The sequence below is a fragment of the Boleophthalmus pectinirostris genome, unplaced genomic scaffold (genome assembly GCF_026225935.1).
Source record: "Boleophthalmus pectinirostris isolate CB_2022bp ecotype Guang Dong unplaced genomic scaffold, ASM2622593v1 HiC_scaffold_3, whole genome shotgun sequence".
NCBI classification, from domain to species: domain Eukaryota; kingdom Metazoa; phylum Chordata; class Actinopteri; order Gobiiformes; family Gobiidae; genus Boleophthalmus; species Boleophthalmus pectinirostris.
The window spans coordinates 35,489,256-35,505,954 of record NW_026571299.1 but is presented as its reverse complement, the minus strand read 5'-3'; the positions used below and the strand labels follow the sequence as shown (position 1 = coordinate 35,505,954).

General features: G+C 38.5%; 1 protein-coding gene across 1 annotated transcript in view; it reads right to left on the bottom strand.

The window, feature by feature from the left end:
* Positions 1-16,699, bottom strand: part of LOC110154620 (membrane-associated guanylate kinase, WW and PDZ domain-containing protein 3-like) — a 164,266-nt gene that overhangs the window by 35,711 nt on the left and 111,856 nt on the right. The window contains exons 2-3 of the mRNA XM_055160349.1: positions 9,049-9,165; positions 864-983 (exon numbers count right to left, since the gene is read on the bottom strand). Of these exons, the coding sequence (XP_055016324.1) occupies positions 864-983; positions 9,049-9,165 (237 nt within the window). The remainder of the gene's footprint in view (positions 1-863; positions 984-9,048; positions 9,166-16,699) is intronic.

Genomic DNA, 16,699 nt, shown 5'->3' with positions numbered 1-16,699 from the left:
GTACTATGCAGGTGTCATTGTTGAGCATTTGAAAATATCATTCTGAATTTCTCAGTGAACTTCCTGTTTGTGTCTTTGGAAGAGGAGAGGAAGAGCAGGAGGTGATGTAGTTTAAGCCTTGAATAAAAGATGGTGTGAAGGTAAAACCCAGGATGTCTTGAAGAGTGATTGTGCACCTCTCCACTGGGATCATGAAGATGACTGGTTTATATGAGGTCATCAGGTGTTACTGTGGCAGCGCTCTGGAGTATAGTGGTACTGGTACTTGGGTAGATGTGGGCCTTATCCAGACCAAAAATAATAATCAGAAATCAGAACTAAAACTGCAGTAAGTTACAATCTACTCTCTGGAACAATATGTGCAAAAAAAAAAAAAAAAAAAAAATTTAAGTTAAAAACCCCAGTAGTAGCAACACAGGACCCCACAACTGAGGAATTACACAGACATTACTCCAGTAGGAGTAAAAGTATGCCGCTGAAAAGTACAAATGCTTAAAAACATTACTCAACTAAATGTAAACAAGTCCTACCCACCTTGTACATTAAGACTTTTTTAGAGCACTACTCCTCCCCAATCTGACTAAAGCTAAAGATAGTTACAGTCATGTTGCCTTCTTAAACATGTGCTGACTGGTAAACTATTATATTTTGGGGGATTTGTTATTGATGTTACTTGGAAAGCAATCCCAATTCAATTTATTTTATGCACAACTAATAATCTAATTTCATTTGGTGTCTGGCTTGATTCCCAGAAGACAAAACAACGATGGCAAATTAAATTAAATCGGATTTTTACTAAATTAAATCTGATATAACATTTATACAGTTAAGAATAAATCTAGTACAGTGAGGTTTTCAATTACCATCATACGTGCCACTCTCCAGTAAAAGTCCACTCTCCTCCAGGATCCGGAAGTCTCCCACACTGATGAAGTTATAGTCCACCCCCGGAACCTCTCCATCACGAGGGAGTCGTGTGGTACCTGGGACAAAAATAAACACATGGTTAGTCTGCAATGCTCTCCTCAAATAAACTAAACTAGAAAATCTCAGTTTGAGTTTAAATACCTTTATTCAGTGACCTTAATTTTAGTGTATGTGTGTGAGAGAGAGACAGAGTGAATGTGTGAGTGGATAGGAGGGTGCACATGGGCTGGTTGAAAGTGAGGTGGGGTAGTGGTGGGTGGTCGTGATGATATGTTTTCATTGTTTTTGTAAAGGTTGGATGTGGGTGATGATGAAGAAATTATATAAATTTTCTATGTAATACATGTTTTGTTACATGCTATGTATGAAAAGCACTAAATAAAAGTTAGATTTTCTTTGAATTGAGAGACACGTTGACCTTCAGCAGGGCATATCGAGCTGTTATAGACTTAATAAAGCAGATCACTTTTAAATAAGGGGCCTTTAATTTGAGTCAGGGTGCCTTGGATCTTACTTTTTAGTGATGTTTAAAATTAATGTTCTGTACTTGTATCTTTGAGCACATAGCTGAAAAGTCTGTGTACATTTTCTACCCAAAATGGTATCTTTCTAATTGTTTTGTTATTTACTCACTATGTTCAATTCATTAGAGCCTAATTAGATCACAGCCTCAGGGAGATCTACTGCAATCCATCTGCAGGCTTTTTGTTCAAACTGGTCATTCCAGTGTGCCACAGTATAAGACAAACCATCCCATCACACACATTTGTGGATGTTATTATGGTTGAGTGTGTGGTTTCAATGCAAATGACACAAAGACTATCTCAGTTTGGTCTCTGGTTATGCAATGGAACAACAGGCTTTTTTATTGTGGTGGCAAACCTGATCATGAATCTCCACAGAACAAATGGACACCAAATGATTACATTTGCATGATCATTATGTAAACTCTATTCCATGAATAAATAAGCAGGACTGTGACACTTTTGCACTCAAGGCTAATTAGATAGCATGTCACCAAACTTGTAAACTCCATATCAAGGGCCAGCGCCGAATACGAGGCGGGAATTATTTATAGCATGGGAGTCAGGACAAAGCTTAGCATGTGGCTATGCATCACCACTGCATTCCCATGTAATCTCTGTCACTGGAATTTACTGTCAGACATGATATAGGGAAAATTCATTCATTCACTTAGACTGCAGGATGGAGCGCAGGGTCACGGAGGGGAGGGCAGCAGGAGCTAATCTATCTCAACTCGCCGCGGGAGGAAGACGGAGAAACAATCTAAACATGCGACCAGAGAATCACACATGCCACCATAAATATCCATTTGCATTCAGAATAACAATTTACATGTTAAAATCAGCTCAGTCCCAGTAAATCAAAGCCTACAGCACAAACACACACAGAGACAATGCGCCGTCCACACTGAGGAGATTATGAACCGGAGCCAGGGACGTCCTGCCGCGAGATGACTCACAGAATCCGCTATGATATGGCTTTTGTCATTTCTAAACTGGAATAGTGACAGACCTGTTTTCTTTCTTTTTTTTTTTTTTTTCAATTACCAAGGGACTGCACTCACTATTTTATTATTCATTGTAATAGATGGCTTCCAGCAATTCCAACAAATAAAGGTTTAACAGGGGAATTGTATGGACACTAGTCAGTAACACAAAAGGCACACAGTCAAAGCTTAGTGAATTGGAACTCATCAGCTTAAATCTATACAATATAAATATATAGAATACTATTTTTTCCATTTCCTATACTGTAACCAGCTGCACCTTGCTCAATTCATTTTTCCTAAATAATTTGCTGAGATGTCCAGTCTATGAACAAAACATGATCACAACAAATTCTTTCAAATGCAGTTTCCTATTAACTAAATTGACAGTGTATTTATTTTCGTTCTCTTGCTTCTTTTTACCCTCTAAGTGCAGACTTTAGTTGCTCAAACCTGTCCTCTGAAACCCAATTACTCCAGCTACAATTCTGTTTCTGCCAAGTCTGTCCCAGAGCTATCATTTGAGCTGTCAGAGCCATACAGTGTGGCCTGGAGTGTCCTATGGTGGATTCGTCCGATGGCTCATAATAAGGCCTTCCTGTGCTTTGAGGTAATGCCAGGGGAAAACAGAAGATCCTTTAAGGTACTCTCTCTTGAAAAGAAAATGACAAGATGTTTTCCAAGACTGTACTTTAGAGGCATCTTCAAATAAGAAGTTAGAGGCCGGCCTTTCAAATCAAATACCAGATGAAAACAGCACTCACGACTCAAGTGACATGTGCCATCGCTAAAAAGTAACAGACGACTTTTAGTCCATCAGGAAGAAAGGAACACAGGTGCACCGCAGCCACTAGACTATGGAGCCTGGCCAGTCAAGACTACACCCTCTCACTGTACTTGACAAAGAACTTGAATCTGTCCCCACAAATTTTAATAGGCTGAAGTTACGAGCGTCTTAATCAGTCAGATAAATGCATGGTCTGTTTGTGTCAAAACAATCTAGACAGTTTAAGAGAAAAAAAAAAACAGACAGAGAAACAGAACAGATTTCTGCAGAACTGAAGCACTGTGAGGCCAAAGAAGTTACATAATTTTGTTCTGAATGGCACAAGGATATGTGAGAGGAGATGTCTTTCTTCAATAACAGTATTACAAGTTTGTATGCAAAGGGTGATCAATGCTATAGTTTGTCTCAAAATACAAAGATGTTTTGCACATTTTCTTCCATGTATTTTTTTTTTTTTATATTTATGCTTGTTTTGTGGCATGGCTGGTCACACTATAAATAGGCCTATCCATGGTGAACTCACTTGCTCGTTCTTACTGTGCCCCTCCTCACCCTCCGCACACTTGGATCGTGCGCTCATCACCTTGCGCCCTCCACTGCTCTGGCTGCTGCCCGGTGCAGGCCGCTCCATGCCTGCTGTTAGCTGCAGTTAGCCTTTTGTGTTTAACCTGATGGGACTGAGTGTCCTGTTTTCAGCTTTTGTTTGGGGACGTTTGTGTTTTTAGGTAGGTAGGTCTTTATTGCAGACTTGTGGTCTGTAAGTTAGTGATGTCGGCACCAGCTTCTACAGCCCGGTACTGCATCCTTTTATTCTGTTTGACAGGTTCATTGGGTCCACCTTTCTGTGGTAACTTTGTTTTTGGGCATGGGGGAGGTTTTAAGTAATTTACTGTAAATTAAAACAAGTTTAAAAATAAAATGATTTTGTAACTGCTTTGACTCCTGTGTCCTCTTTAATACATGTGATCCACCTGGGTCATAACAAGTCTCATAATCCCATTTAAAGAAATGATTTGAGTAATCACATTTAAGTCAATAAGGTGTTATGACTGTTCTATTGGGATCAGTTCTGCTCTAAGAGGAGGCCACATTGGGAATATTATGTTTGTTGGTCATAATTTCCTGTTCTCTTGTTCAGGATGTACTGCAGCCAAAAGAGGAAAATACAGACCATTTGCAGATCATGACGTATATTGGTGAGTTCAATGAAACCTTGTCCTAAACACACATAAGAGAGAATTCATCCACTTACAGCTTACTACTACAGCTCTGGATAACATTAAAGATACACAATGTAACTTTTACATTAATTTAAAATCTATGACCCCATTTGAGAAACCCTTTCCCCAAAACTCCACTCTCTCACTTCTGAATTTCAGTGCCATGACTCTACTATCCACACATCTCCTGGAAGTCTCCTGACTTCAAAGCTTATAGATCCCACATCAGGGAATTGAACCAGACCTCCCACACCACATTCCTCACATGAATAATGCCATTTCAGGGAACACACTGACATAGATAGATGATGATGCCTTTGTTGCATGACATTTATATGAATTGTGTGTTCAGTTCCTTGGCTTTTGGCTAGTGCAATTGACCCAGAATCACTGTTAATCCTCTTGTGGCAATATGTTTTAGGCATAAATACAGCATGTTGTGCAAAGTAAGAGTGTAATTTATGATTTATTTAAATTATTCAGTACAAAATCTAATGCCATGGTTTGGCAATTCTCATCTGTCTTACGAACTTCCCACTCCTCTATCGATTTTACTGCAATAAGAAAATTACTTCTTCTTGTAGAGCGAAATAGCCACAGTAACAGGCAGCGCACAGATGATGAAAAACCAACAGACATGACCATTACTCAACCAGCCCTGGACATATTGCTCTGTTCCCCACTTTTAATGTCAACTTGGGCCACCAGGTAAATAACACCTAATGATTTTATATGTGTACACCTCTGAAGTGCCCCTAAAGAGGAGCTGTCTGCAAATGGGCTTGTAACAACTGGCAATAATGTAATGGGACCCTGACTCTTGCTCTTAACCTGGAGTAGGCAGGGGGAAGTAGCTATCAAACATCAGTAAGAGCATGTATTGTTTTATATTTGTAACTTTACCATTGGAAATATCAGTTTAATTAATATATTATGATGCTATATCTTCTTTTCTACATGTAAAATTAAAATCATTGAGAGTCGAGGAATGATAATATCTTACCATCTTTGTTCTGTAAATTATACACACACCGCTATCATATAAGTAGAGCCACATATAGAGGCTGACTGGCAGCCAGGATAATTGAAACAGTAGCTGAATAGCACAGGCTATACATTGAATGAATAATGCATTGTAAGAGCTATTATTTAGTACTTTAGCATATACTAAAAATGCTTCACAATTTCATGCCTTATGAAACATGGAAACATGGCTGCCAATCTGTGCCTTCAGCCTTTACTGTCATAATCACTCACATCATATTTATACTTGAGTACAATACTAATTATAATGTCATTCACTCCATACTCAATACTTACTACTTCTCTAGCCACAGCGACCAAAGGGTACTGACGGAAGTGAATCTACCAATACTCTGGTGAAAGGATGGGTGAAGTGCCTAAGCAGGAATAAAGCCACAGACGGTGGATGAGTGTTCCACCTACCGAGCCACTGATGCATGGCTCTATTCAAAATAACTGTATAAGGTGTTGCTTCCTTAGACCTGTCTTGAGTTGGATTAGTGGCCACTCAATGTTGCTAAAGTGAAAAACTCCTTCCTGCCCAGAAAGCATTTTTCCCATACTGCTTGTGTTCAGCTGACAAGCACCCATAGCTTTCAAAAAAGTCAGATTTTGTGTAATTTGTACTTATTTTCAGATACTACTACTGCTACTCACATGATACATGCTTCCTGCGCTCACTCACATGCGTTCTCGTGTGCCTGCGTGGGAGAAGTGCACTACTGCTGATGGTCATGGGCAGGAGAGCTAGCGGATGCACCTAGCCACCTTGGCCCATTCACTTGAATGTTTACGCCCCGGGGCTTGCACTGATGCCACAAATGTCTTGCCCAAAGACACGGCAACATAAAGTACCAAACCAACAACCACAGGGTTTAGGGTGAGTGATGTAATGACTGAGCCACTGGAGTACAGTTGCAAAGACAGATCCAAAGTGGGAGTGTGTGTGTGAGGGCTGGGGAAGGCTGAGGAGGAGTGAGTGATGGAGGTGTCTGGAGCGTGGCTCCAGCTCTCTCACTCATTAAGACAGTAATCCACAGAGCAGAGCAGTACAGAGGCTGAGCAGTGCAGAGGGCTGGACACGGGAGTACAACCTCTGCCACACAATCACAAGACAAACACTGTAGATCAATGCACGGCACGTACTAGTGAAGCTGCTAATAAAGCACACAGAATACAGGGCTTCTCCTACAGGAGAAAGGCCAGTGGAGAATTACAGGTTGCAGTGCGTGTGCAATCAACAGTGACATGAAATTAGTGAAACTCTATACTTTGTCTGGGCATTGTACACGACTTACACATCACCACTCGTTATGTTTATGTGAGGTCAGAAAGGCATGCTAATAGAACATAAAAAAGGAAATCTACTCTCATTATCGCATGGAATGAGCTAAACCACTTAGACTACTGCTGCAATGTTGTGACTGGACACAAAGGTCTTAGGCCACACTCATACTTAACATGAACATTTTGACTATGGTGATGAAATCTGGCATTATTCCTGGACTAGACTTTTTACTCTTCATACATATAGGGAACATATGTATTACTTTTAAATCAGATTTTGGAATATTGTTATGTAAAGCAGCGGGTGGAGATAAGGGGTACATGAAAACAAACATTTTCTGAGCACTCAGTCCTCCAGTGCTTAGAACTTTGAGAACGATAATGATGGAGGAGGGGGGAATTCAGCCTTGATAAAAACAAGGCTGAGTACAACAGTTTACCTTTGAAAAAAATGAGTGACTTTTGTTTACTAGGATAAGAGCAGGGTAATTTTATGTCAATGTCAGGTCACAAGGACTCCTCAGCAGATCAACATTGCATTTGCCGCACACTGTTACTCAAAGCTTAAAGCCAAACTAGGTCATTTATCTGTGGTAAATAGTAGGCTCCATTAAAATGAAAAAGCCAAAAGTGCCCTCTTCATTAAGGTTTGATTGGAAAATATGTCTGTCAATGCATTCTTGTTAAATCGAAATTACTAGTATGTAGTGTTTTTTCTTTTTTTTTTTCACTGAAGTAATTATATAATGAGCTGATGTGATAAAAAAATCAGCTTGCAGTACATTAATACTACTTTTAGTGAGCAAGTTGGATCAAATATTGAATGTGGTGTATTTAGACTGCACGCAAAAAAATGTTTGGATAACTAACATCTTTCACAAGTTAACATGCATTTCCATTTCCAGGCAGTGATATGCTTAATAGTTTGACACCAAACACGCTTGATTACTGAAGGATTTAGAGAGAAATTCCTCTGTGGAAAATATACATTTTTTTTTTCTCAGATACTTCCTCGTTGATTACTGCGCCAGATAACAGTTGATGTTGCCAAGGATGTAGGAGTGTGAAAAATGTATGGCTATTTATGGAGCTAAAACAGCATTGTGATCAGACTCTTGATAAGGCATTGAGTAAATAAGTGCGACAGAGGTTAGGCAGATGTCCTTGGCCTGGTTGCTATGGTGACACTAAAGTATATGTGTGCAGGGGGTGTAGGAGGCTGAGGATGATGGGAAAGCATGAATCAATGACAATGGTGCTTTGTTTGATTGATGCTAAGACATAATGCAAAAGAAACATCTATTATTCTTACTCATATGGCTGATGATAATACATGGACTAATGGGGGCTCCTGTGCATTAGAGGGTAGCTTGGTACTGCAGTGGAGTGCATGATGATGTATTGACAGAAGGAGAATGAAGGTCAAATGATACTGAGTCATGTGGGGTTTGTTTGACTAATGGATGCTTAAACTTATATTGATATCTTGTGGTAAGTTAAAAGTTGCAATGAAATTTATTGTTTACAATTTCTTGTCTACCCCAAAAATTATTTTGGATTGCATTTTAGAAAAAGGCTCTGAGAAGGAGTAATATTGATTTTGCTGTTCAAGCTTTACGCAGTGGTTTATTTCTTTTTAAAATTTGTTATATATTCCCTCTGGTTTAAGTTCAAAATATGAAAAGCTAAACCTTGACATAGCCATTGCAACACACAGTCAGACTCTACATTTTTTAAATAAAAATAATTCTGTTTTGACCATTAATCCTGAAAATATTTGGTTTAAAAAAAGTGAAGACATGTGAAGCTACCCTTGAAGCATGCACATCAGATGATGCACCAAAGACCAGCAAAGTTGTCTTTCATGTTCTTACTTGTAAGGATTTTTTACAATTTGTGTCTATTTTACAATGAAATAATTAGTAGACCTTTGGGAAAATGCAATGTGTCTTCATTTCCTCAGGATGTTGTAGGAAGTCTACTTGAAAAATATTGACTCAAATTATGTTACATGGCAGAAAGACGATATAAACTGCTTAATGCCCATTGATTGAAGCATATAAAGTGGAAAATTTTTAAGGATTAATCCTTTCCAAGCTGTTTAAAAGAGAAGACTATCTTCTACATTCAAGACCAATAGAGAATCTAAGGAGTGTTGAGAGGAGTAGACACACAGACTCAGTAACACAGATGCCGTGAAAGGCACTACTGCACACACTGAATATTCAAAACAAGTGAATCAAATGTCTCCTTCCCAATCATCACACATGCTTAAATGTGCATGGGGCACTCACAGGGGATGGTGCGAAGGTAGAGGTTGTCCCGGATGATCTGCTGGAGTTTGTGGTCCAGAGAGCCCTTCTGGAACTGCAGGCTGAGGTAATGACGCAGGTCCGAGTTCAAAACTTTTCCTGCAAAAAGAGAGACAGACAAGTCAATACAAACTGTGCACTGCGCTGTTTCTGAAAAGCTTTTGACTAAAAGAAAATCCATCGAAGTGACATGTACACTCACACACGGATCGATTGTCGCAAAATACAACTCACTTGAAACACTAAACAGCCACTGTTGTGACATTTCATTTTCCAGAATTAAGTTTTGTTTTTATTTATTTATTTTTAATTCATTCATTCATTATTTAACTATTTGATTTATATAGTGCCTTTTAAGACACCCAAGGTGCTTTACAGTGCATCATTCATTCACTCCACATTCAGTGGTGGCAAGCTCCTACTGTGGCCACAGCTGCCCTGGGGTAGACAGACCAAAGCAAGGCTGCCAATCTGTGGCATCAGTCCCTCCGACCACCAACAATCATACACACCACATTCATACTAGGCAATTGTTTTAATTAAATGTTTGACTGATTAGTTAATTAGACCATCTCACACACATTGGTTGTTGGAGATTTAAAGCAAATTACAAACTTTTGTTACTTATTTCAGGATTATTAACAATAGACTTTTCTATCGTATTTATTTGTTTACCATTTAGCAGTATTAGTCACCTATCATTGAAAGCCAGTTGGAGTCCAAACAGTTTTTTCAGTATTTAGGGTCATTAAGGCATTAATCAAAAGCATTGGATTTGAAAGCATTGAAAATATGACATGATTTGTCTTCTCTTTAAACCAGCGTCAGTCTCACAGCATGCCTTCTACCTGCTGCCCTGAACATGTCCTGCTTGTGTTCTGAGATGACCTTCTCCCACTGAGAGCTTAAGTCCCTGTTGATTTTGTGGTTTGATCAGCACAGGGAGATTGCAGTGAGGTTAGGCCTTATAAGGTTAGATAGATTCAAGTCCACACATGGGTAAATACAAATTTTGGGTCCAGCCTTGGAAAACCTATTGAGCTGTTTGGTGCAAAATGAAGACGTATTTCACACAAAGGTTAGTTAATTGCAGGTTTGACATATGGGCAGGGTACTTGAGAGAGACCATTTACTCCTACAGATGCAATTTAGATTCACCAATTTACTTTGTTAAGATATTTTAGCCTTACAAAAGTGCTGGTCTGTGTAAAAAGTACACTTATGATTGTTATTTTGCAACCTCATCTATTGTCATTTAGAAGACGAAGTAGATTTCCCTAATCCTACGCACAAAACATTCTCGTTATTCAATGCTGGAACCTCTGGAAATTACACTACAGCATGTTTTAATGACAATCTTCAAATGTATGCAAAGTTTGAAAGCTAATCATTTGAACATTTGTAAGTTGAGGGGGTAAAACTTTACTCTAAAAGAATACATGCTCACAGAAAAGTTGTCAATGTGGATTCAAGCAGTGCAAGTTTTCTATTCCGCTGAAGACAGTTAAAACATTTGGCAGCTCAGAAGTAAACCCATTTTAACCTCACTCCTCTGTCTTTTCTGCTAGTCTGTCTGCATTGTGCTCCGATACCAACAGAATATAAATCAGTCACACTCTAGTATAGATCCTACTGCGAAATTGGAGTTCAAACAAAAGCTTGATACATTCTTATACATAGAATACAGCCAAGTTCTTTTCTGACAGATATTTTGGACTTTAGGGAAAATTGTTTCTAAATGAAGTAAACTGACTGAAGATGTCATTCTGTCTGTATTGAGTGACATCCCAAACCATTACTACTACAGTATATTGTAGTTTTTATTTCCTCTTTAACAATCTCTCTACTGGGATCTCTCCACAGTCTGAAAACAGTCAATTAGCTTAACCTCATCCAAAATAGTTGTTGTAATTGTGAATTAAATTGAAAGCGTCTGTTGGCAATGAACCCAAAACAAACCGCTATGTTCCACATATTGACGCCATCCAGCGGTAATCCCAAAGTGCTCCTTCCTACAATTTGGAAGCCCCCCAATTTAAGATCTTTTGGTCATTTCAAAAAATGTTTGAACATTAGGAGCAGCTAAGTACAAATGCTTTGAGTTAGTTAGGGAATTTCAGTTTAATGCAGACATTGCATTCATCAATATTTTACATTTTCTTTGTTGTAAACAGCAAAGCCACAGAAGTTGTAGCTTTTGTAGGGTGTGTATTCAAACATGAAGCTGCTTCATCATGCTGTGTAGACATCATTTTGCTTTCTCAACTTGACACTCTGGAGTTTTTGGAGGACAGCATCGCCTCATATCAGAATGCCTCTCATGTCCATGGTCCTGTGCCATCTGTGCCATTTTAGAGGCGTCATCCCAGCGGGCTTGTCTTGTAGAATAAAGGTTGCTCTCGGTCTACCTCTCCAAAAACAGGGCACATCACAGCTGGTCTAACTCACAAACACACACAGACCGGGGCACCGAGGACCAATCTGGCAACTTCATCTGCAAACTGGCCCAAAATCTCCTTTTTGTTCAATTTCAGCAGCGTCACAGGGGAATGCACAGGGTAGCAGGCCTGTTTCAGCAAAGCATGTAGACCATATGCTTTGAGGAGAGAACTACTGTGCACCCACAGGGGGAGATAACAACGTGCATTCAATGCAGATAGAGTTCTGCTCCTAAACTTAAAAAAAAAAATACAACAGTGTGAAATGCTCATGATCGTAAAAGTCAGTCACAGTCAGATTGAGACAGGAATAGTCCCAAAGCTTTACAAAAGAACAACACTGAACAACAGTAGCTCACTCTGAACACTGATGTGCCGTAAATAGCTCTTTGGTTGTCCAGGACATCAGATCTATTTTATTTCTCTGTAATTATCTGTATGATGTTGTTTAAACGGTTTAATCAGTTAAAATTATAATGACTGATTGTATTTCTAATCATATGATGACAGCCAAACAAGGCAAATAAAAAACAAAAAATACTCTTGCAAAAAAGCATTTTTGAACTGGAAACATGCAATATTTAAGCTGATATCTAAAAACATCTATAGCTCTGTTCAAAATAAATGTACACTCGCTTGCAAATAGCCTATAACCAAACCTGCCTTCAAGTCCAAAAGATTGTCATACATGTTTCCCCACTAACTTTGAATCTTCTAAAACAAGACTTATAAATAGGGCTGTAAGTCTTTAGTCATTTAGTCGATTAATCGGTCAAATTTAGGAAAGGTATAATGAGTAAGTCAGCTGAAGATTTGGGAGTGAATCATGAGTTTGATCTGAATTTACTGTTTCCCAATTCTTCTCTGTATAAATAGTTGTTTTGCTCCCCAAGTTTGGGTCAGATACAGGGTCACAAGTCATAGATACTGTGTTACTTTTAGTCCACCAAGGATTTCTTTAGTTGACTACAGCTCTATAATAAAGCATACATTTTAAGTACTTGTATTATGATAAAACAGATGAGATGAACATGTAGCAGCACTCAGCGTCCCTGTGTTAATGGGACTTCGTCAGTGTGTGGATGGAGTACAATGGTACTTGGGTCTGTGTGCCTCTGCTCCTGTCAAGCCTGGTTACTGCTGCTGTCACATCACACCACCCCTCGCTCCGTTCCCTCAGATAACACTGCCATTGTAGTGAGCCCCATTTTTCTCTGCTCAATGGGCTCTTTTGTGCCACTCGCTTGTACTATTTTTTCTCAACACCCTGTTCGGAAGATAAATAGATGCTTGAACTTCTTTTACATTATATGGTTGATTATCACTCTTATGTCTATCTCCACTGTGTTTTAAAGAGCCCTACAGAAATATAAGCGAACCTGGGGAGATCTATGGTGATATATAACGCTAAAATGTAGATGTTATATATATATTTATTTATTTTTCAATTTTAAATTTTTAAAAGTGAACATGCAATGTTTTGTGGAAAGTCTGTCACCCGCATTGTTAGAGTATGTTAAACCTGTTCGTTTGTTTAATTGTGTTGTTATTGCACTGAAATACTATATTTTTACTGTAAGTGGGGTCACCTCTCCAGAGATCTGACCTCTAAGTTGGTCTGGCACCATCACCTGACTGTCTCCATGAAGACAGACTTGTAGACAAAAACATGGGGCAGACAATCTACCGGAAAAGCTGAACCTTTAAGAGGACCGTTATTTGTCTCACCATTTTGTATTTGTTTTTTAATTTGCATTTTTTTTAATTCAGCATCTGTGTTAATTGGTTGGTTTCATACAGTGTGCAGAGAAAAGACTGGAGATGTGACTGTCACCCACTTGAAGTGCCAGTGCCGACAGCGCATCACTGACAGAGCACATATTACATTAGCACTCCCCACTCCAGCCACAAGTGTCACTCACACACAAGCACAGGGAGGCACAACCATTTAAAGACATGACTTACATCGATCTTATTCACAAGCCAGACTATGTAATCGTGTTCTGATCATAGACTGTAGATGGACATGGGTAACCCGCCAGCTGCCAAGTCCCCCTTCTCTCTCCGCTACACTAAGCCTTGTCATTTTGGTCTTAAAATGTTCTTATTAACCCACTTTACATGATGCTAGTGTTTTATGTTTGTTTTATAAGTAAATAAATTCCTATTCCTAATATGGATGTGGCTCCAAATTCACCCCGTAACTGCTAGCCTCGTGAGTTTCATTTGACTGGAGACGAACATTATAGGTCCCCTTCTTTGGATTAGTTTAGTCTAAAGAGTTAGTTTAGTCCTGTTCCAGTCCTGGTTTAGTCCTGATCTAATTCTGGTTTAGTTTGCAGTTTTGATGTGATGAGTGTCCAAGAGTTAATGCATCCTAAATCTCTGTTCACCAAGAGGTATTTGATTTGTGGCACTGGCTCATAAGGAAATATATTGAAATTGAACTAAAGTTTTATGACTGATGACTGGAATGTAATGAAAATGCCATTCCTCCATTAGAGTTGCAAATAATTCATTGATTTATTTACGATTACAGGAAAACAGGTAAACAAAGCTTATCCATAACTCAGAATTTTATGGTAAGAGTCATGACCTGATTGTGCAATTATTCTGGCAAACCATTTCCTAATTTACTCCCTGAGGTCGTGAGTCTGCAATCCTTTATGTGCATTACTCACACAGAGCATTACATTTTTTAGCTTCCCAAAAGTGTCTTTTTCACTTTGCTACAAGGAAATTTGATCTAGTAATTTGTATACAGGAGAATCATCACATTATGTCCCAAATTAAAACTTCTGCTAGTACAATCACAGATAAAAGCACTTAATGCTATTGGTAAAACAACTTCTACAGTTAGAGGTACTCAATGTTTGTCCACTGCTGTCAAGCCATCAAACTAAGCAGGGAAACCCCTGTAATCTAATCAGAGCAAAACAGGGATATTGCATGCATTTTATTTGGATAATTTCTTGTTTAGAACTACAGTGGAAATTGTGTAGTTCACTTTTAGATACTGGTCTAGTCCAAGATTAGCCCTGGAATAATCTTGTACTTGTTGATAGTACTTGATCTGGTGGTACTCAAAAAGACAGATCTTTTCTTTGGTGGTACTTGGTGTGAAAAGGTTGAGAGACACAATTCTAGGCAATAACAACTCCAAGGAGACAAGCTGGTAGTGAACCAGAAAAGTTATACAGTGCTAGTAATTAACTTCTTATTTAAAAGTATAATGTTCAAGTAACTAAGTCATTTTTAGAGGAAAATATACTATTTCTTTGAAATAAAGATCAAACATTGAATAGGACATTGAAAATGTAAGAATACTTAATTAAGCATCTTAAAACTAAATATGTACAGTCGTGTGTTTTGACATTGTTTCCTTTATAATTGGTCTTTTTCCAAACACACAGAATCATGAGCAATCGTGTGGTGTGTGTTTCATTTGGTGGCATTCCCCGAGGCACAGGCCATCCACAGGGAGGTCATTATCGGCCGTCTGACTGTCACTTAATTAACTGAGCTTTGAAATGGGGATATGTCACCATTGAGCGCCGCACCTTTCCCAGTGCTGCTGGGTCATCACATGTGGAGGACGGGACACGCCACACACATTCTATTCAAACACACACACACAGCACCACAGGGTACATTATACTGCTCACAAAGAAAGAAAAAATTGAAATTCCCCTTTCTCTGCTTGACATCTGATATTTTTTCTACAGTTAAATGGCTATTCACTCCACCCAAGAGTGCAAATTGGCTGTCACTATTTCTATTCTACTTTAAAGATAAAGATATAAATCCCAGTATTCACAAATTTGCTTTGACAGGTTTACCCATTTTGCAGTGTTGCTACAAGTGTAAACTGATCCTGCCACACAAGTCAGAAATTAATGTGAACGTGTGAATGAATCTTAAATCTACACTACAAACTGTCATTTCTTCCATAACCATCTGAGATTTCAAACATAGACTAAGACACTTCTCAAAAGCTTTACAGTAAGGAACAAACTCCCCCTTGCCTTGTGCAGGGATCAAACCAAAAACCTTTCAACCACTGGGTAAACATTCTACCCTCCAAGCACAAAAATAAAGAATGGGAACGTAATGACAAGTCGATATTAAAACAATATGCAAATTAAGTGAATAGTCTCTCATTGATTGTCAATACAACATCAAGCACCATTGCGGCTCAGATTTTTATTAAGAATACTTGTACAACAGGGATCTAGTTCTTTTAGTCAATTAATTGGTCAGTGGTATCTTATCTATTACATTTTTAAAGCAATATAAAAATTAAATTATAAAGTAAATTATTATTTAGCAAGGTACTGTTTACTTCTCTTCACTACTATAAACGGGTCTCATAAGTGCATTTAAGATCAGATGCCTGGTCAGATCATAGAGATACTAATAAGTTTTTATCGCCCCCTTTAGTCGACTAACCGATGCACAAGGCTAATCTTCAGACAACTAAGAATTTCATTAGTCCATTACAGCACTAGTGTAGTAGATGAATGGAACTTTACTATACCATTGAGGGCTAGGTACAGTACATAAATTCCTGACTGCATTATTGTAAAGCAGCATTGTCTTCTAAACTACTCTCATGATAAAGGATACGGTTCCCAGTTCTTTAAAGTGTAAAGGAGCTGAATCAGAGCCTGGAAGTGATGCTGTCAGCAGAAAAAGATATTATCGTCTTGAGGGAAACACGGGTGAAAAGTGCATGCTGTTAGATAATAAGAACAGTTCTTTGGCAACCATCATCCAGGGGAAGAGGAAGTACAGGAACGATGTCGAGAAACAATTGCACTTATGCTAATGCTAAGGCTATGTACTGGCAAAGACCTGGAAAAGTGTCACACTACAGTAAATCTAGAGTGATTTTATGAGACACCAATATGTTACAACTAACTAAAGATTCTCATTTGTTCTTAAACTTGCATAAATATCTCCCACAATGCCTATATGAATGTATGATTTCAATGGCTCAAATTATAGGCCCAAAGTGGTAGACACAACTTCACTTTTGAATCTGACTCAAGACTGAATGATCTTTGTAAATCAAGGAAATTGCTATATGACTATAATACTATAATACTATAATACTATAAAGCAAGAATACATCGGCCAAGCTTCTGTTCCTGATTGATACTGTGCTGCTACTTCTCTGAATTGCAGTGATAATA